Here is a 24,315-nt window from a genome sequence, read left to right on the forward strand (position 1 = left end):
GCAATCTGTTTGGAACGAAGCAGCGTCATAAAGCGGTAATTAATTTAATAAATTTCTAACCCTAATTGAGTCCATGCTTGTCGGCTCCTAGAATCGGCAAATTGTTTAGGGATTTGCTTATAATAACTCTGGGAGAACTGTTGGTATCACGGTGTTGCAAAAGAGTTACGGGTGAACAGATTTTTAGTATAAAAGCCTGTGCGAATCCGTTTAGCAGCATCAAATCCGCATTATCCATTGGTGAAGTGACCATCAGATCTTCCATCTTCCATCTTAAGTGCAGTGAAAACTAAAAATCTTACTCTCCGATAAAATGGCACATTTAAAATTGATCGGATCATTGGCTATTGTTCTGCTACTCGTTCTGGCTATAACCACTTCTACTGAGGCGGGCTACCGGAAGCCCCCATTCAACGGCAGCATTTTCGGCAAACGAAATGGAAATTCTATTGGTGAGTTAATTTTGTCATTGTAAGAAATTCGCATTTGAAAATGCAATGCTAATTTTCCATTTCCATTTCATTATCCTCTAGACTATGAAGGTAATGCAAAAGTACTGTCGACAATGTGTGAAATAGCGGCCGAAGCGTGTCAATCGTGGTTCTCCCAGGAACAAAAATAATATCGCTCGACGACTACCGGCACCGATGAACCCCCCAAATCGTGAACGCAGATAACTGAAGCAGGAAGTTTATTTTTTTATGGTTTTGCGCCTAAGTACGACTGATATAGCAGCCTGCGTCACATTTGTACGGAAAGGAAAATGCATTCGACGGCCTGTGAATGGAACAACTGAGAGTGGAAATTCTAAACATAATTGCATCTATGTAGAAATAAAATTACCGCAAAAAATTATCTAAATGATAAGTGTGTGTTCATCATTACTCTATCACAAATAAGGTCATTTAAGCTTCTAGCTATTACATCAGTTCTGAAATGATGAGGTTGGTAATTCCGGTGACTATGACTCTGTTCACATTCCTGAACTTCTGTGGTTATCCTAGAATTGTTTCAGCATAACATACGCAAGGACTAATTTAGGACGGCTATGAAAAAAAACTACAAAATATAATTTAATGGAACAAATTTTGCTAAAATCTAATGTTTATTAAACCTTCTACAAAAATGCTTTGACGCCCTACCGGGTGCCTCACAGTGATTGGTTCGAACCTTAGCCATGGTCAAGAAAAAGATGAATGCCGAAATGTTCTTCAACCCTTTTGTGGCCTTGACGATCAGCTGCTTTTCCGTTTTGGCCACGAAATTCCTGTTAGGGGTTCACCCAAAAATTTTCATACGGTCGAAACTGGAGGACGTTGCGAGGACTGGCGGTCTTCGGTGCAACATTTATCTTCGGCCGGTCCCTCTCCTCCAGTCACTGGCTTGTCCAGGCTGGGGATGGTGCCCTTCTCTAAAACATTTTAATATAAAATATAGGTTGTCATTTCAATAGTCGACAGTTTTGCGATAAGTAAATCAGCGTTTATTTCTAATTCCCGTCGTAGTAAGTGAAGCTATTCTAATTTTCATCATTTGTAGGATGGATTTAATTTACTTACTTACTTATGTGTCCATGTCAGCCGGTCCGGCAGAACAAAGGGATGAAATCGGAGATCCCCACTGCTGACGGTTACCCGCCATGGCTTTTACCTGTCGCCAGGACAGGTTCTCGTCTACAGTCCGTATGTCGTTGGCTAAGCTCCGTTGCCATGAGCCTCTGGGTCTGCCTCTTCTACGCTGTCCTTGTGGATTCCAATCGAGTGCTTCTCTGCAAACCTCGTTCGCTCCTTTTCTCAAGGTGTGTCCCATCCTCTTCCACCTACGTTCAAGAATTTCTGTTGTTAGATCCGGTTGTTAGACCACCAGGGACGAATGATATATCGCAGGCACCGATTAATAAATATCTGCAGTTTTTGCGTTGCATGTGCAGAAACGAACCACGTTTCGCAAGCATACAGCAGTACGGATTTAACGTGTGATTTGAAAATTCCGGTTTTCGTATCAGGTTTGAGCGCCAAATGTTTTGCAGACCTGCAAAGGGCACCTCCTTCCAAGGGGCCTTCCTGATCGGTGTGGCTATATCGACCTCCACGTGTTTTAGTACCACCTTGGGCGTTGAATGGCTACCAAGATATTGACAGGACACAGTCCCGCTCTTTATCATTTAAAGAATATCGGCAAGGTATCATTCGACTCCAGCCGCTTTTGTAATTCTGAACCTGGAAGTTCAGCGCATCTACCCTGCAATTGCGGAGCTCTTGCATTATCAAGGCACAACTTCTTCGGAAGTGTTCTTCTTACTCCATATCAGGTATGGAGCCTAAATCCCAAATCCCAAAGCCTGGCTTTCTAAACCACGTAGTACCGAATTGGGGCACAGGATTACAACTATCCTGCTCAACTCCATCAATGGGTATGAGCGGTCCGTAAACTGTGTACAGCAATGGGGGCCTGCCCCGATCATCAAGACTGCGATCATTAAGACTGCCGCAGTGGGATGGTAAATTGCCGAATTATGCGCTCCAGAACTTTCACGAAGTTCCACAGCCTCTTATTCAGCAACTACTATATCTACTTCCTCGTGGTACCATCCGGAATACGTGCCTTAGTGGAAATCGGATAATCGGTGGAAACTAGGATCGTATGCGGACAGACAAGGGGGCACTCATGCGAAGGCTGAGTGTAAATTCACCGCCTGCAAATGACGGATCTCAGTAGGAAAAGGTTCGAATAAACCAAAAATACTGGGAACCAGAGCAGAGGGTCCAAAGCCCCTAAGGAGGATGGGTTTTAGTAGGTGTTATCCATGGCTATAATGTAAAATGAAAATGGATAAAACCCCTAATCCAAGGTGTCATGCGACCCGTGCCCAGGGATGAATGGTGGGGGGGAGGGGGGGGGGTTCTACAAATACTCAGCCGCTAACGGAGCCTTTGCAGTACAAGGGCGCCCTTCACAGTAATCTGCCCTTATTGCACCATGAGGGGCTCTGATGTGGCGGACTTGTCTTTCCCCTCAACTCGTGGGATTCTTTATGAGAACAATATAAAAAATTTAACACTTCAAGGCACCGGTTACCTTCCAAAGCCGGAACCAATGGAGTCGGATAACTCCATCGCACGTGATTCTTCGGAATCGAGCGCAATAAGTCGACCGAAGGATGAAAAGCTGGAGGAAACCTTCAACCTCGACAGCGACTCGCTGTACAGAGGACCTTCAGTCTCCTCGCTGATCCTGAGTTCGCTAAAAGGGAGTGTGGAAAGTCGAGCGGATAACCTTCCCGATCCGGAGACGCGACCAGACGATGACGGGGCACCAACGTCGTCTCGTAGTGGTCTCAAGCGACTCTCCAGTGCACAGAAAAGACGGCACAAGCGGTATCTTAGCAAGGGATACACAGAGGAAGAGGCCATGAAACTGGCCCTCTGCCCTGCCGACCAGCTGCCGCAACCTCTCGCGCAGAGCAAGCGGCAACGGTCTGAGTATCGAGTGTCACTATAGACGGCGGCGGTTTCCCTTTGTTCGTCGAGTAAGTTAGTCCAGGCTCTCTTATCCCACCTACAAGCTTGTTCAACAGCCCTCTCCAGTTCGGCGTATCGTTGATGGGCAGTTGTCTTAGCCCATCTGGTTCCCGTTCGCTCAATGCCGGTTTTCGCATCTTTCCGCTCATCAATCTTCCTCCAAGTTTCATCCGAAATCCACTTCCTTCACCCTCCGCGCGCTTTGCCGAGCGTTTCGTCACTGATCGTGATGATGGCGTCCTCGATGCCGATCAATTGCTCTTCGATGGTTCCTCCAGGTGGCAACTCCGAGGCTCAAGTTGTTCGACAAAGGCTCTTTGCACCTCAGGATTCTCCAATCGGCGGACGTCTCAACGGCACCCAACTTTCTCCTCTTCTCAAACGCATCTCAGCAATAACTAGATGATGATCGAATGCATTGTCAGCGCGGCGTTTGTTGCGTACATCAAGAAAGCTCCTTCGCCATTTTCGGCTCATGCAGATGTGGTCGATTAACTTTATATGCTGGTCTATGGGGAAAGAACGATTCATCAAAGACCATGTTGTTATTGCCACAGAATTCTTTAAACAGCACCCCGTTTTTGCTCATCTCTCCTGGGCTATGGCGTCCCATCACGCGTTCAACGTCAGCGTTGTTTGAGCCAATCTTCGCGTTGAAGTCGTCCAAGTGGATTTTGATGCCTCCCTGCGGGAGTTTCTCAACCGTGCTGTTAAGCAAGGTTAGTCAAGAGAGGTTTTCTGATGTTCAAATTTGTTTTTCACCCCCGCTGGTTACCCTTGACGATCACCGAAATTTTCAAAGCGGAAACTGTTGAATGGATAAACAACGTCGATGGTTGCTAACCAATCCTCCCGCGCACTTCTGTTCTACAAACTGTGAAAACTAGATCACCTATTTTAACTCACCTTGCTGTTAAGCATGGTTTCCACTTCATCAGGGCCGCATGTGCCTCTGGGCTCAGTAAGATTCCAACACCTCTTCTTCGGGTAGCATTTTTACCTCGTTTGCCAAAGAAGAGCAAGACTTGCCTGGAATATGTCTTTTGTTCGTCAGTATTCCATCAACGAACCTCGTTCAGCCCCAGAATTTCAAGCTTTAAGTGGCTAGGTTCCCTTGCAAGTTGGGCCAGCTTACCTTGCTGGGCAAGAATCAGTATATTCCATGTATAGATTGGATTCCGTGTTTCCATTCGCTTGTCAGGTATCAGGTATCAGCATCTTTGGCTCGAGCAGCACGTTCCTCACAATTATGTGGAAGATTTGTGCCTTGCCCATCTTGCCCGTGTCATCATTTACCTGATGAGGACGGGAAGGAAAACAGGAGGAATAGGAAGGGGTGGATGAGGAATTTGGACAAACACAAACATATATATACCGAGAGATTTTTGTACCCCCGAGGGGATACTGCAATCCTTGGTAGTTAACTTATCAAAAGTACACCCCCTGGGGGGTATACTCATGATAAATAAGAGCTTATAGCTCAATACCGCTTTCGGTAAGGAACATCAAAATGTCTCGTAATTTTAGTTTCCTAAAATCCGATTCATTTAAGACGTAGGATCCAAAGATCCTATGACGCAATTGTGCTACTGCAGGACAGTTGCAAATTACGTGATATGGTGTACCGTAGTCGGATTCACATAAATTACAATGAAACGATTCAGCTCGCTGAATCGTAGCCATATGATAATTTAGTCTGCAGTGACCAGTCAGTGATCTGACAAGAATACTGCAATTTACCTTTGAGTGTTGCAAAAGAAATTTCGCAACCTTCTCACAAGGCTTAACAATGAAACTTTTCGTTTGACGACAAGTTTCAAGATTTTCCCAATAACGTACATGTTCAGATGAAAACCAAGATCGAATCTTTTGTTTTATCCAACATGCCGCAATTGGTAAAGCAGGTTCCGGTCCGAAAACCGACATTTCTGCTCCAGATCTTGCTAGTTCATCAGCCCATTCATTTCCGGTTATACCAGAATGGCCAGGAACCCAAACCAGATGAACGGCATTTAGAATGCTTAGTTCTTCTAATTGGGTGTGGCAGGCGATGACTGTTTTAGATTTAGAATTAGCCGCACAAAGGGCTTTTATAGCGGCTTGACTGTCAGAACAGAAGTAGATAATCTTGCCTATCAGTTCTTTCTGAAGTGCAAACTGAGCTCCGCACATAATTGCAAAGATTTCAGCTTGAAAAACGGTGCAGTAACTACCCAACGAATAGGATTCCTCCAATTCCAGCTCACGGCAGTAAACACCAGCACCCGCGCGACCTTCGTACAAGGAACCATCGGTATAACAGACCACATAGTCGGAAATTTTCCTTTCCATGTAGCCTGACATCCAATCCTCTCTAGGAGGAAAGTCACTTGAGAAAGTCCTATACGGGAAAGTACGCATGAGCGTTACATCGCTAGGAGCAAGGGCAAACTTGTCCTCAGCAACAATTTGCGACCACAATCGAGTATGACCAGTGGAACCGTCCACAGACTGCCAAAGGCCAATCGCGTGTAGGCGATAAGCACATATTAGTGCCTCTTGCTTCAGGTGGAAGTGTAGAGGTTTAATATTGAAAATAGCTTCTAGGGCGGCAGTAGGAGTTGTAGTAAATGCACCAGACATTGCCATTAAACACATCCTTTGAAGATGGTTTAGCTTTGTCTGGACAGTCACAACTTCCCCTCTCTGCCACCATACAAGACAACCATACGCCAGTATTGGTATGACAACGACCGTGTATAACCAGTGTATGTATTTGGGTTTAAGCCCCCAAGAGTTGCCAATTGCTCGTCTACATTGCCCAAAGGCCATGCACGCTTTTTTAATTCGGAAATCAATATTTGTGGACCAGTCAAGCTTGGAGTTGAGAATCAACCCCACGTACTTCACTTCGTTCACAACATCAACATCCGAATCGTAAAAGCGCAGAGCGCGAGCTCCATTGGTATTTCTACGTCTTGAAAATAAGACGATAGATGTTTTGCTCGGATTTACCGAAAGTGCAGTTTCTCGGCACCACGTTTCTACGACACGTAGTGCCTGCTGCATTAAGTCAAATAATGTGCTTATGCACTTTCCAACTACTAGGATGAGATAGTCATCCGCAAAACCATATGACGGATAGCCTAGACCGTTGAGTTTCCTCAATAGGCCGTCCGCCACAAGGTTCCATAAAAGAGGCGAGAGAACGCCACCTTGTGGACATCCACAAACACTTTGCTTCCAAATGCTTACTTGCCGTAAGGACGAAAAAAGCAATCGGTTACTAAGCATTTGTTCTATCCACTTTATGATTATTGAAGGCACATTATGATAACGAGCAGCCTCCAAAATGGAAGCGAAAGATACGTTATCAAACGCGCCTTCAATATCCAAAAAAGTTCCTAAGCAAGATTCCTTTTGTGAAAAAGCAACCTCAATTTTATCCACCACATCATGTAATAAAGTGGTTGTAGACTTGCCACTTTGATAAGCATGTTGTGCTGAATGAAGAGGAACTTCTACTAAGCTTGTTTCGCGGATGTGGTGATCAACAATCCGCTCAAGTGATTTAAGCAAGAAAGACGTTAGACTGATTGGTCTAAAACTTTTTGCTTGCTCGTATGTCGCGCGTCCACCTTTAGGAATAAACTTAATGGTTATTTCACGCCATTGAGTTGGGATGTACCCAATAGCAATACTACACACAAACATCCTTCTCAGAATGTGTTTAAAGTACTTGAATCCTTTTTGCAGTAGAATAGGGTATATTCCATCTGTTCCAGGAGATTTGTATGGAGAGAAGCTGTTCACGGCCCACTCAATCGCTTCAGTTGTGACAAGTCTCCGAGCAAAAGCCCATGAATCTAAGCCACCTAAAACGATTTCTGGATCGTTTCGAACTTCAGGTTCCACACAGCCCGGAAAGTGACTATAAAAGAGACATTCCAGGATTTCATTGTCATTCGAACAGTATTCACCGTTCGAACTTCGAATGTTATTAACCTGATAATCTTTCGATTTTGACAGTATTTTATTAAGTCGACTTGCCTCGCCGAAACTGGAAACGTTGCTACAGAACCTGTGCCAGCTCGTGCGTGCTGAAGATCGTAGAGCCTTTGCATAGGCTTTCCGGGCCTGCTTGAAAGGCTCCACGCCATCCCTCCGACGTCTATTCCAGGCTCTCCTGCATCGTTTCTTTAGTTCCGCGAGATGAGAGTTCCACCACGGTGTTCCTCTAGTCGTTTTAATAGTTTTTAGCGGGCAAGCTACTTCAAAAGCTTCCGCAATAAAAGATGTTGTGACATCTACAGCCACATCCAAGTCGATCGATGACTCAATCGTCGGTTCGAATCCTTGAAATTTCGTCGCCAGTTCCTCCTCAAAGAGTTCCCAGTCAGAAAATCTCGGATTGCGAAATGTTGCAGCGTTCAAGGAGACACCCAAATGATCAAAATATATAAAGCAATGATCAGATATTGGTGTCTCATTTGAAACATGCCATTGTGCCAACTCATGACTGATCCTGTTAGAGCAGAGTGTTATATCTAACACTTCCTCTCTACCAGCTCGTATGAAAGTTGGACAATTGCCAATGTTGAGTATTCCAAGGTTGGTACTACTCAAATATTCCATCAAATCAGAGCCTCTCAGATTGATATCCGAGCTGCCCCAAATGATGTGATGGGCATTGGCATCACTGCCTACAATGAGCGGAAGCCCATTAGATTGGCAGTATCTCACCACATTTCTGAAATCGTCGCTGGGAGACGGTTCATCGTGTGGTAAGTATGCAGAACAGTAGACATAGCGCCTATGGACATCATCCACGACGAGTTCTACTGTGACTGCACAAATATCTCGAGTAGTCAACTCAGAGATAAGGCATGCACTTATTGACCTATGCAACAATATGCATGCCCTGGGCATCAAACAAGGATTTGTCATACCAGTTTTGCTGAAAACAGCAAAGTTCTGGTTTCCAATATCCGTCGAATGAAAGTACCCCTTGCGAAAATATGGCTCCTGAACCAATGCGATGGTGACAGAGCCATTAAAAAGTTTTTCGCATAAATACAAATTTGCTGCCCGTTTGTGTTGAAGATTTATTTGTGCGACTCTAACTATTTGACTAGCGGAGTATATGCACAAACAATCTCCAACACAGATCAGACAGCAAATTGTAAGCGAAGCCAATTAAGTTGGCCAGAACGCACTTGGCGTAAAACCCATAAGGGAAATTGGGCAGGACTACTATGCTGTTCCCACGAAACGCAAGGGACAACAAAGATCGACCGTACCAGAGCCCCGCATGGCACAGTAGGGGCAAGATGCCCAAAGCACTCCGTTCGCGACTGGCATGTTTTCACCCCTCCAGCCATTCAGTCATCGGCACGGAGGTAGACCTTGACTTAGGGGCACCTGATTTGCCGACTCCCGGCAGGATCAGGTCCCGTGGCTCAATTTTTGCCCAAACGTACAATTCGGCCCCAACCGCCAAAGGGCGTAAGTGCAGATTGTGTAAAACAGACCGATTAAGAGTCTCTCTCTCTCTGTGCTAAGCCAGCTGAGAAAATAACTCTCTCCCGGTGTGCTCATATCCCGCAGCCGCGCCCTCCGAAAATCCTGCGCCGAACTGCATGATTAGGTAGCCGGAAACCACACGGCGAGTGTTCCACCTTCTCTGTCTGTATACGACAACCAAAGTTGCATACCACCAGGTGCGCAACTTTGGCTACCGTACCCCAGCCGGCACCTCGTGGAGGATTCCGTGTTTCCATTCGCTTGTCAATGCAGACTCCGTGACCTTGCACCTGTCAGATAGTTTCATAGCGATAGACATCACCTACATAATTTTATTAACATGTAATTATCAAAATAGGTACACGATATCGCCCCCATGGGTTCAATCCCGGTGTAGTGGTTAGTATTCACGCCTCGTTAAAGTGATTATGAAAAAAAATATCGCCCACATAAAGGTTAAACGCGGTAAAGTCAAGCAGGCAAGCAACTATAAAACTTTCAAACTGCCGAGGATTACGTGCAGTAGTCTGAGGCGCCAGTATCAACGGCAAAAGTGCACCTCTCGAGGTTTACTACTCAATTAATACGGTCTAAGATCTACATCAGAAATTCGAAAAATTCGCTAAAATGGACGTAACTTATTTATCTTTCAATATTTTTCCCGAAGTTACGCCATTACAAATATTTTAAAAAGTTTTTGTTCCTCCGGTGTTGGGCCGCTGAAGGGGGGGCCTGAATTTTAGGCATTTTTAATTAAAGTTTAAACGTGAAAACCAAATCTATTCTTGCTTTTAATATATACGTGATTATTTTCCATGCAAAAATCTACGGAAAAAAAGCCAAAAATGAAAGAAAATTTTTTTGGCCGATTTTCGAAAATTCCACTGTTTGAATTTCAATTTCTATTTCGTGCTAGAAGCGTTAACTCAACTCGAACACTAGGGGGGTGACAAAAATTTTAAAAATAATTTGTAATGGCCTTATGCTGGTTCCGTTATTGACCGTTATTGACATATGGCCTATATGACCTTCAACGCTTCATCACTGGATCACTGTTTAGTAATAGGTATAATCGATAACTCAAGCCAGCAGTTTTAGTGAATAACCTTGTTGCGCAAGGCAATCATGGGTAACATGAGAGTAAAGTTCGGATTTTTTTTGAATATGAGATCAACGCTATTTAGCTAAAATAAGACATTGTTGGTACTTTTAAGTCTTATCAATATTCAATATAGTGTTGAAGAAATTAAATCTTCCATTTCGCAATTGAATGTCACATGCACAATGATAGGGTATCGAGGAAATTATATTTTAGCAAACGGCCGTGAGTCATTGTCACACATAAGCAGACCACATGTGAGCAGCCAATGTGTACCGTGCGGTGCCTTATTTCCGTGTGGCTAATTTTGGCTCCTAATTCCGTGCAGCCAATCTCACAATCTCTCTAAAAAGACATGTACGTTTTCTCCAACAATGCCTGAATGAATTTTTTCGAAAATATTCTGCATGTTTCGCTAGGAAACCGTTAGGCGCCACAGTTTTAGACTGTGCACGGAATTAGAGCACCTCACAGTATCCCATCACAAAAGCACACAACTCAACTTGACTAATATACTTATATGCGATAAACTGTGAGTATCAAGTTTTATGTTGCTCTGCTTTGTTTAAAATGATATCTAGTTGAAACCCGGAAGAGTTTGAAGTCAACTCAAACTGACATGAGTTACTCAACACTTGAACTAGTTTGTGCGATCGGTTAAAAGTTGGCTTTAGGTATTGCATATTATCAGCAGAATGCGTTCAACTAAAAGTCAGAAATCCAAAATCCAAGAAGCGTTGTAAGAATTGTGAACTTGGCAGCTTGTAAGATTTTAAGCCATTTATCTAGATTTTATTTCCTGTTATACAATTAAAATACGGTAAAAATGTGATTGTTTCGATAGCGAAATTTATTCATATCACAATATATAAAATACGACGCAAAAAGTCAGATTGCGAATGTTGTCATATGAGTTGCTAAACTTTATTCTACGGAGGAAAGTATACCTAAGCGAATAACGTAAATCATTAACCTAAAGGTAAAGCTTGGTCACTATTCCTTAGTAAACTCACAATGGTTATGTGGAGAGCAGTAGAGTAACGATGGCAGGATTTGTAAAATCAAATTCTAATTTAATCACCGTAAAGTATATTGAACCAATAAAGTGACTGTAAAATATATGATTCAAAAATGAATTTACGGCCTACGCTTTTCATCGAAATCGCTGCTGCTCTAGAATTGACTAAATAAATTAGGAAGATTTAGGCTTACAAACAGAAGGGTTATTCACGTCTATCCGGGAGTTTGCGGACGCGCTTGCTGCAGGCACTTTTTCTTGTTTTCGAAGTACCGCTACGTAGTTGCGGAGATGTACCATATAGTCTTGCATTAGAGTAGTGTAGGCCTATACGAGAAAAAACGAGGTTTAACATGTTAGGTCAAATCATAGCTTCCTCTTCAGGAGAGATAAATTACTCACAGTGTCTAGAACGTAGCGTGGAATATATCCCTTCAAATCCAAACAGAGTAACCACTCAAAAATGCAGTAACCTGTTTGGTCGTCAAGTTCACGCATTGCCCAACAAGAAACTTTATTTTCGCCCCTGCAATGAAAAACGGTGCTTCGTGAAAGTACATAAAAATATAAAAGTAAACATCCCTGTTATTACCTAGTATACTTGGTTGTAGCGGGAACACTGGGGTACTCGATACTGATCGCAGCACTGACAAATACATTTCCGCTTTTTTGCGTTGCAGACCCACCGGATTTTGCTTTCCCATCCTTACTTACTCTATCCTGGCTTTCCGACTCTTTTAAACGTTCTTGATGTTCAGTCAACGCATCGGAAAACACTTCCTCCGGGTCTGAATTGCCTCCGCTTCCGGCATGTTGGAAATCCTGCGCGCCAAGACTCTTACTGAGCGTCGCAAATGCCGTTTTAGTCTTTTGCTCACTACTGCTGCCTAACTTAAATTCACTACAAGATTTGGTAACGTGCGGCGATGATTGAGCCAGCATACCGTCCTCGTCACTATCGCTAGCACCATTCAGTCCATCGCTATCATTGTCTTCCTCGTCTTCATCGGCCTCCTCGGTGACCGGTGTCAGCGGACCCATAGCTTTCGAATCGGCAGGAAACAGATCAACACCTTCTATCACGCGTCCTTCGCGGCACAAATGCCAGCAACGCAGGTTGACGAAGTCTCGACTTTTGACGACACCACCTCCGCCGCCAATGGTCGCCTGATAGGAGATGTCTGTGTGACTGTCGATTTTCTGAAATATGTTTTTTTCTATAGGAATAGTGACGCAGGAAGGGTTATTCATGTATTACCCGAATGATTTTCGACTCCAGCAGTGTTGGATTCCAGTTGGGTACTTCTTCTATTTTATAATACAGCTCCTGCAGCAGTTTTCTAGCAGGATAGTGGATTTTCCCCTAAAAAATTCAAGTGTATTTTGTTACAATAGCTTTCAACTAATCGCATTTATGAGGACAATACCGTTAATCGATATATTTTTCCAAGTTTATCCTGAGTGCAGCTTTGGATTGTGTCTCCTTTGGAAGTCATCTTTTCCAGCTTCCAATCGGTCGATTCTAACAGAGAATACGCTTTGCGTACGCATTCACTGCCCATCTTTTTGAATTCTTCATCCTGCAACGTGCAAAAACATCTGCATTAAAAACAAAATACTAAACTAGAGCTTGTGGGTGATCCACTTTGAAACCGTTAGTTCTGTAGAACATGATAGATCGGGTGGACATGTGACAATGCTCACGGCTGAAGACGAACTGTGCGTTCTCTGTGTTTGGTTATTTGTAGATTCTCCCCACAATAATAATTGATATTCAAAATAATTCAAAAAGTGAATCTTGCTCATACCGAACATATAGTCTATGCAGGATGTAGGTTGCTGTTTTGACGATCGGTGGATAGAAACTGATCTACATATGGCACAATGTAAGCGATAGAATAAAGTCAAAACCTTGATTTAACGAATTCGGAGGTTAAATTAAGAACAAAAGCGGGTGCGCTCGAATCGATCAATCGAACGCGACATAACGAATGCATTAAAATTCCGGCTTCCTTTTATGTTTGCATACATGAAACTTGATTATTTGAAACTTGAAACTTTTTGTGCACGTGTTTTGTGATTTCTGATATTACCTATACCTTTTCTAGTGCTTTTTATAAAATGTGTAATTGCAAATTACCAACATTAGCAGGACTGGCAACCATCAGCCGTTACTATTGCAGTTTTTCGTCATCAAATGTAGAAGATAGTAAATTTAGTTCATTTTCATAGGCATTTTAATCTGGAAAACTATGTAGTCATCAACACAAATGTTTGCTCGAAGTTTTCAGAACCACGCGGCTAACGTTGAAATCTAAGCTGATTTTAAAGCGATTAAAGTGGCGTTGCAGACCGATGATTGTTTTAAAGCGGCTGTAGTTGGTTCGCCGTTGCGGTACGCACAGAAAAGTAGCCATTACGTAGAGTTTGATTTTGAGCGTGAATGTCGAGGGTAGCGACAATAGATGGCCAATCCACTCACGAGGTCAGCACATCAAGGGCAACTATGGTTCTGATCACATCGCGATGAGCATTCAAGAGGTTAAGATCGATGAGTCAGCAGCGGTGTTCATAGTAAGGCAGCTGGAAGGGGTCGTTCCATCACAATCTCTGAAGAGCGAAACTGAAGAAACTGCGCTACACTGACTCGATTCCGTCAGTACCATTTGGGTAGTAGGGACTCCACACTGGAGCGCACTACTCAAGATTGGAGCGGACTAGTGCACAGTAGAGAGCTTAGAGACAACAGAGAGTCGAGCAGTATTCCCAAGCCCTTGACATAGTTATCGCGGCTTAAAAGCACGTCTGATAGCGTATAGTCGAAGACGAGAGGGTTTGATTTCCTGGAGAATGTAACTTCGCATTTGTCGGAGTTCAGCATCTATGCACCATTTCGCGAAGATCGATAGCTGCTCTTGTAGAACCGCGGCATCAGACGTATTCTCTACTTTTGCATACAGCTCAAGATCATCAACAAACGAGAGTAGGCGAAGAAGTAGCAAGCAGCCAATAGCAAGTTGGAGGAAACCAAAAGGTTGGTGGACGAGTTGTACTCGTTCATCAACTCACGGTCTAATGTTCATCTCGACATTAAAAAGCTAGCGGTGAACCTCCGCTCTACCGTCATAGCTGCCGATGTGGAGAGGCATGAGCCTTAGCGGCCCTGACCATGCCTAGCCATGCGCGTACACCGCTTGCCAAGCGCAAGGCGACTACGCATGACCATGGACCCCGGTAAACATGTGGAGGCGGTCCCGGCTGCACTAGCCGGGCACTATTAGCGGGTGGTTAAGCGTAAACCGCCTAAGCCTAAACCGATGAGGCTACGAATGCAAAGCCAAAGCCAAGACGGGCCCATAAGGGCGACGCCTTAGTAGTGAAGCTGACAGGCCAAATGTCGTACGCGGACCTACTTCGTAAGGTTTGAATGAACCCCAAGCTGCAGGAACTTGGGGTCAATGTGGTAAAGACCCACCGAATCCAGCTCAAAAAGGACCCAACTCGGTCCAGAGCTCGAACTATAGGGATCTGGTTGAGCAATCCCCGGGCTAGGCGGGCCAGGTCAAGGACCCATCGTAGCGTACTCTCGTCGAGTGCAAGAACCTCGACGAGATTACGACGGCAGTTGACCTGAAGGATGCTCTGCGGGACGAAATCAAGGTTGAGGTGGCACCCACGGACATCAGGTTGCGAAAAGCATACGGCCATATGCAAACCGCAACTATTAATGTGCTAGAAGCCAACAAAATATTGGCGTCCGACAAAATAAAAGTAGGATGGTCAGTGTGTACACTTGTGACCTAGTAGCGTGTGGAACGCGGTTTCAGGTGCATGGCTTCGGCCATCATGCGGGCAAGTGTAAGGCTCCCAATCGGTCCAAGCTATGCAGGCGTTGCGGCGAAGAACACTTTGGCTACACCCTCTAAACCTCCCAGATTCTTGCCCTGCACAGCATAAGCAGGTAATAAGCACGCAACAGGTGGCCCACTGTGTGCGACTTTTAAGAGGGCCATGCATCGATAATGGTGCAAGTTATACAGATTAACCTAAACCACTGTGACACGGCACAGCAGTTGCTTTGGCAAACGGCAGTCGTGCGATATTGCCATTATCGCGGACCCCTACCGGGTCCCCCGGGGCAGCGTAAACTAGGTAAACGATAAAGGTCGGATGGCGGCGATTGCTGTTATGGGTAGATACCCAGGAGGTGGTATCGACCGGCCAAGAGGAGTTCGTGATTGCTGTGGTCGATGGCGTCTACATCTGCAACTGCTACGCTCCACCTAGGTGATCACCGGAGCAGTTTGACCGGTTGCTAGACGCGCCTACCGACGAGCTCACGGGCCACAAGCCGGTGGTCATTGGTGTAGACTTCAATGCTTGGGCAGTCGAATGGGTTATCAGGTGCGCTACCCTAGGGGGCAAAGCTTACTGGAAGCTATGTCCAAGCTGGACGTAAATCTGGCTAACGCGGGATCCGTCAGTACCTTTCGTAGGGGGGCACAACAATCGATATCACCTTCTGCAGCCCAACGTTGCTTTTCAACATGGGCTGGAGGGTGTCCTTTGATTACACACATAGCGATCGCCAACCACGGTACACGATTGAACGACGGATGTCACGGTCACGCGGGTTGAAGTCGACCGGGAGGAGGTGGAAAGTGAAGACCTTCGACAAAGACCTGTTCGTTGAAACACTCAGCGCAGAGCAACCGCTCGAACCTGGGTGCCCGTAAGCTGACCAACGTCCTAGTACGAGCATGTTATACCACTATGCCTAGGACGGGGCAGCCTACGAACGGTCGTCGCTCGGTATGCTGGTGGAGTGAGACCATCGCTCTTCTCCGTTCCAGACCGCGTATAGTCAATCGAATGATATCTTTTTTCCGATCACGAATGAGGAACTCGTTGTAATTTCCCGGGGTTTTACAAACGAAGAAAACTCCCGGTCCTGACGGGATTCCGAACGAGGCACTCAAAGCGGCAATCCAAGCATATGCCGATATGTTTAGAGAGACGCTTCAGAACTGCCTAGAAGTATGCGAATTTCCAGACAAATGGAAAGTCCAAAGATTGGTGCTGCTACCGAAGCCGAAACCACCTGGTGATCCTCGTCGCACAGGCCAATTTGCCTATTGGACACGTTAGGCAAATTGCTAGAGCGGGTAATCCTAAACAGGCCGACGCTTGTAGTGAAGAGTGATGTCGGGCTGGCAAGCAAGCAGTTTGGCTTCCGTAAGGGGAAGTCCACTGTTGGCGCCATCAAGTCCGTCATAGAGAGGGCCGAGAAGCCTATAAGACAGAAAAGACAAGGCGCCAGGTATTGTGCCATAGTCACAATCGATGTCAAAAACGCCTTTAACGGCGCTAGCTGGAGAGCAATCGCGTTAGCGCTGCATAAGATGAGGCTATCGGACCATCTATGCAGGTAAGCCACCAGTTACTTTGAGAACCGGACGCTAGTAACGACACGGCTGATGGGGCGAAGAAGCACAAAGTGACAGCGGGTGTTCCACAGGGCTCGATTCTCGGTCCCACACTCTAGAATGCCATGTACGATGAGGTGCTGTGGCGCGAACTGCCCACTGGGGTCGAGATCACAGGTTTCGCCGATGATATTGCCGTAACAGTTGTAGGAGAGTTTCTAGAAGAGGTGGTAATGCTGGCTTCAGATGCTATAAGCGTAATAGAGGGTTGGATGGCTGGCGTCAATGTACGGTTAGTCTAGACCAATTTTGGAAAACCTATGCATGCAAAGTTGCTAATTAACATGAACTCTTTACACACACAAAGTTTCATTGAATTCTGAGAGGGAGCAGCCAATCCCATAGACGAATTGGCGTGAAATTCCTCATATAAATGAACAAATACTTACTTTTTAATGCGTTTTTCAGCAGTACAGGAGAAGTTTGGAAAATGTTATTCCATGGACTTTATAGATTTAGGTTCGTATTTTTAGACCATGCCTTCTGATTTTGAAAATCAACGAAAGTGTAAGATGTCGTGGAAAACTGTAATATTTTGGAACAAAAACTTCTATAACTTCCTTCAGACAATAGAGAGCAACTACCGTAGACCCCCGTTCGTGTGACCGTTATTAATCTAAACACTTTTTAATTTGAACCCCGCTGGTTTGCACGATTTGCAAATTAAAAATGGTTCAAATTTCATTCTCAATATGGCATCATTTGCCTTCGCAGACAATGCACATAAAAACGATTTGTTTGTACTGATCTAGCGGGTATAATCATAGGGTAGATGCTCCAGTAATGGAGGGATTATGTCGGGGAATAGTGTGTAAAGACAATTTGAACGCTCAATTTAGCAGTTTCCAATTGAAGTACATGATAATATGGTGCACCATAGTGTTGGCTTTAAATACATACCAAAATTATACCATTCTGCTGGTTGATATATCTAAAATATTGCTTTTCCTGACATTAGTATGTGCTTCTAAAGAAGTGGTAATGTTCCTATAATAGTGGAAAATTTGCCAATAATAGTAGAATGTTGTTTACCGCCTTAGTAACGCTTGCAATAAGCATGACAGCAGGTAGATAACAACGTAGGCTTGTTTTAAATGCTATGGATTGTTACGAATTTCTTAAGCAATTGAACTTTATTGGTCTGCTGAAAAGGAATTTGTAATTTTTGCACCAACATCTTGAATTTTAACTGTGTATCTTAGATAAAACTGTTAACAAATATATATTTAATAATAGAAAACTAAAATTATCTCGAAATCCGCCAAAATTATAATATACTAGAGGACCCGGCGCGCGTTGCTACGCCGTTTTAAAAAGGGGGTACATGCATAATCCTAAAGATTTGATTCTTATCCAACGCATCAGCATTTGTGACTCGAGCAGCAAGTCCAACGTAACGATTTGGGTTTTATTACCGACCCTTAAAATGGTAATGTTGGCAAAATCGTAATAAAATATCAGTGCAGTGCAGGAATCTCAATACGCCATAGAAAAAATTTTTGCCACCAGTAACCCCCAAATTCATTTGCTTGATTAATAGTCGAGTTATGGGGAAATTTGTGTTTTATTTGTATGGGAGCCCCCCCCTCTTAGAAGAAGGAGGTTTCTCAATCTACCATAGAAAAAAAAATTCCATCTCCAAAAACCTTCACATGTCAAATTTGGTTCCATTTGCTTGATTAGTTCCCGAGTCCTAGAGAAATTTGTGTTTCATTTGTATGGGAGCCCAACCTTCTAGCGGGAGAGGGTCTCAAACAACAATAGAAAAAATCCTGTCTCTTGAAACCCCTACATGCCATATGTGGTTCCATTTGCTTGATTAGTTCCCGAGTTATGAAGAAATTTGTGTTCCATTTGTATGGGAGCCCCCACTTCTAGAGGGGGGAGGGGTCTCAAACCATGCTAACAACATTCCTCACATCAAACGCAATGTGTATGTCAAGTTTCATCAAAATCCGTCGAGCGATTTGCGAGTCTATACCGAACACACGAACAGCATTTCATTTTTATATACATATATAGATATAGATATATAGATATAGATATAGATATAGATATAGATATAGATATAGATTTCGAGTTTCCACCACTACTGGTACTACCACAACTACTGGAGCATCTACCCTAGTTTAATCAGTTTCACATTTCATTTCCTAACGATTACGATAGAAATCCGATCGGAGAATAACATATTCGCTGCTTGCAACTACCAACTAAACGAGACTAAATCAAACCACCAAAACAATAACAAAGAGCAGGGCGGCCAGTTCATACAAGTTTCAGCATATTTAGGGTTGCTAGTTGTTCAAATTAAAAACGAACCCCGTTAGTTTGCATGAAGAATCGTTCAAACGAACGGGAGTCCACTGGCTTCAAAAAATGCATCATTTTATGCCCAAAAAGTTATCCCAACACAGCTTCCAAACTGGTTTTCAAATAAAAATGTTAGAGCAAAAAAAATTAATTTTTAAGACCCACCCTGACATAATCAAGAAAAATCGTTATATAGCTATGCACAGACGAGACACAATTTTCGTTTCTGCAAAATAAATTATCTACAACTTTGTGGTAGGAAATATCGCAACCACCCTAGTGATTAATTATACTAGAAGATAAACGAACTTTTCATAAACGGAGGCTGTTTGTAACATTTCTTGTGTAACGTTTAATTCATTTATTTCATAATTTAGGCACAAAATTTTATGCAGATTCTTTACTCTGCTAAATCGGTTATCTTATAACACCTGCAAAAAGTAACCCTACGAACTGCTCTGTATTATAAACACAAAAGATACGATGATCTTTAAAATTAACTTGAATGTCAAAAAAGTCGTTCTATCGTAAAAATTGTACTGGTAATGCACGTGAATCGGTTCGTTCGAAATTATGGAGTCAGTTCCGGATCTTTTCGACTGCAGTAGTATTTGCGATCTCTGATTATTGCCGACAATAGCACGAGTCTTCGAGACACTCAACGAATTGGCGACCAGTAGCCCAGGACCGAGTACAATAAAGACAAGTACTTGATACAGTTCGATCCACCCCTGCTCTAAGCTGCTAGAGGAGGAGAAAGAAAAAGTTTTGTATACAGATCTTGAAACTGCATTCTATCAGGTTCAGGTAAGGGCAAAAAAAGTATTTTCATACTTTTGCTGTTTCTTTGGTATAGCCCGAGAAAGTCATCTTGGACCACTGTTGTTTTTACTGTGTATCAACAAAATACCGATTCTTCTGCTACCTGACTTCAAGCTTCTGTTTTTGCACACATTTCTGCAGCAACAAGACTCACAAATCTACTTCTCGCAATCAATTCAGTGCTTTGAATTTTCAGAGTTAATCTTCTCTCCACACCCTCCACTTTACCTCTCCATTATTACCTGCGCATGCTAAAGAGAATACCTAACAGGTATGATACAAATAGAAAATCCAAATTGAAAATCTTTATTCAACATGGCGATCGGGTTTAAAGTTTCGTTCATACTTTTCCGTCAAACATTAAGGTGCGGTTAGGTTGGGTTTTTTGGAGCTACATGCGGCTCGCTGTTGCTCAATGTTGGTTCTGTCACCTGAATATTAGGGGCAAGTTACCAGAGCAACATTTGGTCTTAAAACAATCGCATATGACATGATTATGATGTCAAAATCTGTACGCTGATTAGGCGTTAAATTACACTGTTAACAATCTTAACTCATTGGAATAGCTTACACTCACGAATGTACAACTGTCTATAGAAGATTCCTTTTTTCTAGAACCAAGGAAAAAATTCCAAATAAAGTTCTTCATTGCGATGCAAAATAGCACAGTAGGTTCGCACAATCCAAAAGATGAGACTCTACTGAGTACGAATAGTTCGCTTAGAGTGAAATAAGCGCAATTAAAGATCAAAGATCGTGTGCTAATTGAATAAGCATATGTGCCGCTTCAAATCAAACCATAGAAAGCCCACATCACAATTTGACAAGATTAAGTTTTTCCGCTATGCGCTCCTAGGGCTCAAGCTATAAAAAACTGCGATGTGCAAAACATTTCTGTCCAGCAGAGATAAAAATAACAGTCCAAAAAATAGCAATACAGTGGACTTTCGGAAAAGATAATCGATTAGAAATTAGGTTGATTAACTTTGCCGAAATATTAACTTCTCTGAGTAGTCCTAAAAGCCGTTGAAAATGACAAATACAAAAGCGAAAAAAAAAAATTCGTATATGAATTACACATTTTAATGCATATTGTAGTTGCAATAGAAAGAAATATGTAGCAAGATCTTCATAAAATAATACTAGGTCATTTCAGTAAGTTCAAAATGGTCTGTTATACTAGTTTGCTTCTGTTTTTTCGTAGTCTACGTTTTGCTAGTTTTCGCGCTTATTTTTTGTTCCCTGTTTTTCCTTCTTTTGCATTAAAAATTCAATCTGAGTTTGCGCTTTTTCAGCGTGTTATCAAGAACCCTGCAGTAACTATGTACCCCTATCAATCTATAGTTGCAACTGTCCAGCACAAGGATTTAATTTAATCCCTACTATGATGCGACTCGGTATGAAACTGTGGAAAAATAAACATACAAGCAAAACACACGTGTGTGAACGAACGCTTGGACAACCCAAAAGAGTTAAGCCAAAAATTAACTTTTTAGAGCGTTGCATTAGAGCTAATATTCGCTTAACCATTTACCTGTTCATCTTCTTCATCCTCGCTGTTAGGAATGGAATCATAAGGAGAATAGAAGTTTCCAACGCTTTCGGTTCTACCTGCTAAAACTGAGTTCAAGAATGGCGGCAGAAGTGGAGTTTGCACATCCGCTGATGGATTGGTAAGAGCTAGAGTATTTAAAAAAAAAACATTTTGGCAATGAATGTAATAATGAGCTTTTTCTGTTTGCTCTTACCGACATAATAGTTCCTAGCATATCTCTCCTGTGGAATAACTCTGCAGTCTAAAAACCATGCTTCGCCCCATGCAAGAACGAAAGACACCACGATCAATAAAACTTCGAAAACGGGTTGAGGTGTCGCTGTCCACTGCAAAAGCGAGATTGGTGCGGATCAGTTAATAGGCTAAATGGGTCTCACTTTATCTGCGTTTTAACTTACATTGTACATAAACACTTTGTAGATTAAAAAGCCACAAGAACCAGTTGTAGAAAGCTACAAACGAAACAGAACGAATTATAGTACGAGCGTTGGCGATAAAAAAAGAAACAAGTACTTACAGAAATCACAATCCAATGATTTAGATGGAATAATCCATAAAAAAGAATCAAAAATATGAACCGCAATAAGGCGGTTATAACGACATCGAACAGGGAGGTGTAGATAGTGTAGTGAATCACTTGAGTTTGCAGAGCATGGACAATGTTGTCACCGGTTATCTGAAATATCGACGTTGAGTTCGGTTATCTTAACAACTTAACTAGCAAAAATCATAGAAAGTACCACAACACAGATAATCCACAGCAAGGAAATAAACACCACATCGAATGTGACAAACAGACAGAAGAATCGGCGGACAACGGACATGCGACCCTCGTCCATGTAACCGGCGATGAAATCCTCACTCAACAGGTTAACCATGTGAGACTGGGAACGTGGAACTGCAATGAATAGAAAAACTGGATCGTGATCTATGCAAGAAAAGAAATACGAATATATTTTACGACCTGTGTGTCCAGACATCCCGGGCTGTGCTGTGGCGAATTGTGATTGATACGTTTGATACTGTTGGTGATGGCTAGCGTACATCGAGTGAACGGCTGACCTGATGTCATCATCAGCCATTAGAGAAGTGAAGCGCGTACGCCTCTTACGCCTGTGCTATGCAGCGACAATTTACAAGAATCCTTCGGAAGATTGAGGAACAATGAAGCACGATCGTTAATTGAGTTTAAGGTAGACAAGACACTGTAGTTGCTAATATTAACAGAAAGAATGCAATAATGGTGGTAATAAATAGCAGAAATTAAAATGGTAACGCTGTACAGTGTGAGAACACCAAAATAAAAATGTTAGGTTTTTCTTTTCTGCATCGATAAGCAAAACAATAAGTTATAGATGAAGGAGGGAACAATACAAATGTTGACTCATTTACTTTTTCTTTGGTGAAAAATGACGATGTAGTAATGCGTTCGGTTGATAGGTATTTACAAGTAGATAAAACGCAATATAAGAAAAGATAACCTAACAGGATTGAAAATTTCGAAACATTTGAAATTTATCAAAATTGCAATATCGTTTGTTAAGTTTATATTCCTTTATAGGTTAAAACTATACTAGTTGATTAAATGCATTTTTCTGCATTTAGGAGAAGTTCTAACTGATGATTAGCATGATATTTTTACTACATTATATACGACCAAATAACTCAGCGGATGAATCTATTCTAATAACAAGTATATATCTGCTAAGATCATCGACATTAAGAAAACCAATAAAAATAAGATTTGCTATTATCAATTGTTTCATTTTTTTTTAAATGTGCAACAAACGCAAATGTGCTATTTAACAAACACTAAAACGAAACTGGACAGACAAGACAGAGGAGACAGCTATTTTGTTTTATTTGTAAACAGTTTACCACGGCTTATCCACAGTATGATGGTTCTAGCATGTTTCACTGCGAATTGATTCAGTGTTTGTTTTGTCGCCAGTTTCTGTTTCAAGATCAGAACGAAGGCATTTCTTCTGCTATTGGTATGAAGTCAGGGGAATGGGTCTTGAATTGATAAAGGAACTAAAAAAATCAATCGGGAGCCAAAAGCTCACACGAACAACACACGGGAAGCAAAGCTGAACAGAATAAAAACCAGCAGCAGCAAAAGGTAGAGCAGACACTTCGCAACCTGCAGACAAATTGTTTTCATCTTGATTATTCACAAGCCTGTTGATTAGAATCCACTTTGTTAAGAAGATAAAAATGCGATTTTCTACTCGAGACGGTCACTGCTATTTATCAACACCGCCCTAGTGATTTCTCAGCTTGCTCTAACTGTTTATATTGAAGAACAAACGCAACTAGAGAACTGATTAAATTTACCACTCATTTTTGTTGCAAAACACTTAATTGTTGATCACCGCACAAATTTTAATCTTTTATAACAACCGAATACATTCACTTTTTTCTTTATCTAGCGGAATGACTAACCGAACTGTACAGCTACAACAAAACAAACGATTATCAAAATCAAACTGTCATATTGGTACGCTAAGATCTATCAACGCAGAATCAGGTAAATAGCGTAACACAAGAAATACGCAACCTGATGTAGGCGCAACGGGCGCAACACGCGCAACACAGAAGGTGCCCACCTTAACCAATTCTCACTCACACTCACACAGAACACTTTGTTTAAAAAATAATCGAAATGCAAGCCAAAAAAATATGCTTTTAAAAACAAAATCGCAACAGCTCTACAACAGCTCTGTGAAATGGCCGAATAAATAAAATTCTCCTTCATTGGGTAACGATCGTAACGAACATTTTGATTTAATTCTAAAGCCTTTCGATTTGCCGTGCACCAGCTGCGTCCGCGTTGACTCAAGCACGCAGCCGAACTTTAAAGCTGCGTCAAAATCGTTCGAGGGGACTTTATATTTGCTGTACAGTCGAAAGATACACTGGTGTAAAAAATACAATGTATGATGTTAGAATGGTTTTTGTTGGCATCTGTGCGTAGAGAAGTGAATGTTTATTCATGT

The 24,315-nt window shown here is 42.6% G+C and overlaps 2 protein-coding genes across 2 annotated transcripts; one reads left to right on the forward strand and one right to left on the reverse strand.

Moving 5' to 3' along the window:
• The first annotated feature begins 307 nt into the window (after positions 1 to 307).
• On the forward strand, positions 308 to 622 carry LOC128737181 (SIFamide-related peptide). Its single transcript, XM_053831768.1, has 2 exons — positions 308 to 452; positions 534 to 622. The coding sequence occupies exons 1-2, from the start codon at positions 314 to 316 to the stop codon at positions 620 to 622; spliced, it is 228 nt and encodes a 75-aa protein (XP_053687743.1). The 5' UTR covers positions 308 to 313.
• Positions 623 to 10,966: 10,344 nt separating this feature from the next.
• LOC128733801 (steroidogenic acute regulatory protein-like) lies at positions 10,967 to 23,774 on the reverse strand. The gene is made up of 12 exons (XM_053827605.1): positions 23,195 to 23,774; positions 22,281 to 22,460; positions 22,057 to 22,214; positions 21,834 to 21,992; positions 21,715 to 21,768; positions 21,510 to 21,642; positions 21,296 to 21,441; positions 12,568 to 12,720; positions 12,399 to 12,503; positions 11,733 to 12,340; positions 11,543 to 11,666; positions 10,967 to 11,467 (listed from the first exon to the last, which is right to left on the reverse strand). The coding sequence occupies exons 2-12, from the start codon at positions 22,396 to 22,398 to the stop codon at positions 11,315 to 11,317; spliced, it is 1,911 nt and encodes a 636-aa protein (XP_053683580.1). The 5' UTR covers positions 22,399 to 22,460; positions 23,195 to 23,774; the 3' UTR covers positions 10,967 to 11,314.
• Between the last annotated feature and the right edge of the window lie 541 nt (positions 23,775 to 24,315).

This window comes from Sabethes cyaneus, chromosome 2 (genome assembly GCF_943734655.1).
Source record: "Sabethes cyaneus chromosome 2, idSabCyanKW18_F2, whole genome shotgun sequence".
Classification (NCBI taxonomy): Eukaryota; Metazoa; Arthropoda; class Insecta; order Diptera; family Culicidae; genus Sabethes; species Sabethes cyaneus.

Coding starts and splice junctions, on each gene's coding strand:
- LOC128737181 (XM_053831768.1), top strand. CDS start 314: ATGGCACATTTAAAATTGATCGGATCATTGGCTATTGTTCTGCTACTC. Junction 453..533: donor ACGAAATGGAAATTCTATTG/GTGAGTTAATTT, acceptor ATTATCCTCTAG/ACTATGAAGGTAATGCAAAA.
- LOC128733801 (XM_053827605.1), bottom strand. CDS start 22,398: ATGGCTGATGATGACATCAGGTCAGCCGTTCACTCGATGTACGCTAGC. Junction 21,442..21,509: donor TGCTAGGAACTATTATGTCG/GTAAGAGCAAAC, acceptor TAAATACTCTAG/CTCTTACCAATCCATCAGCG. Junction 11,667..11,732: donor GCTACAACCAAGTATACTAG/GTAATAACAGGG, acceptor TTTTCATTGCAG/GGGCGAAAATAAAGTTTCTT.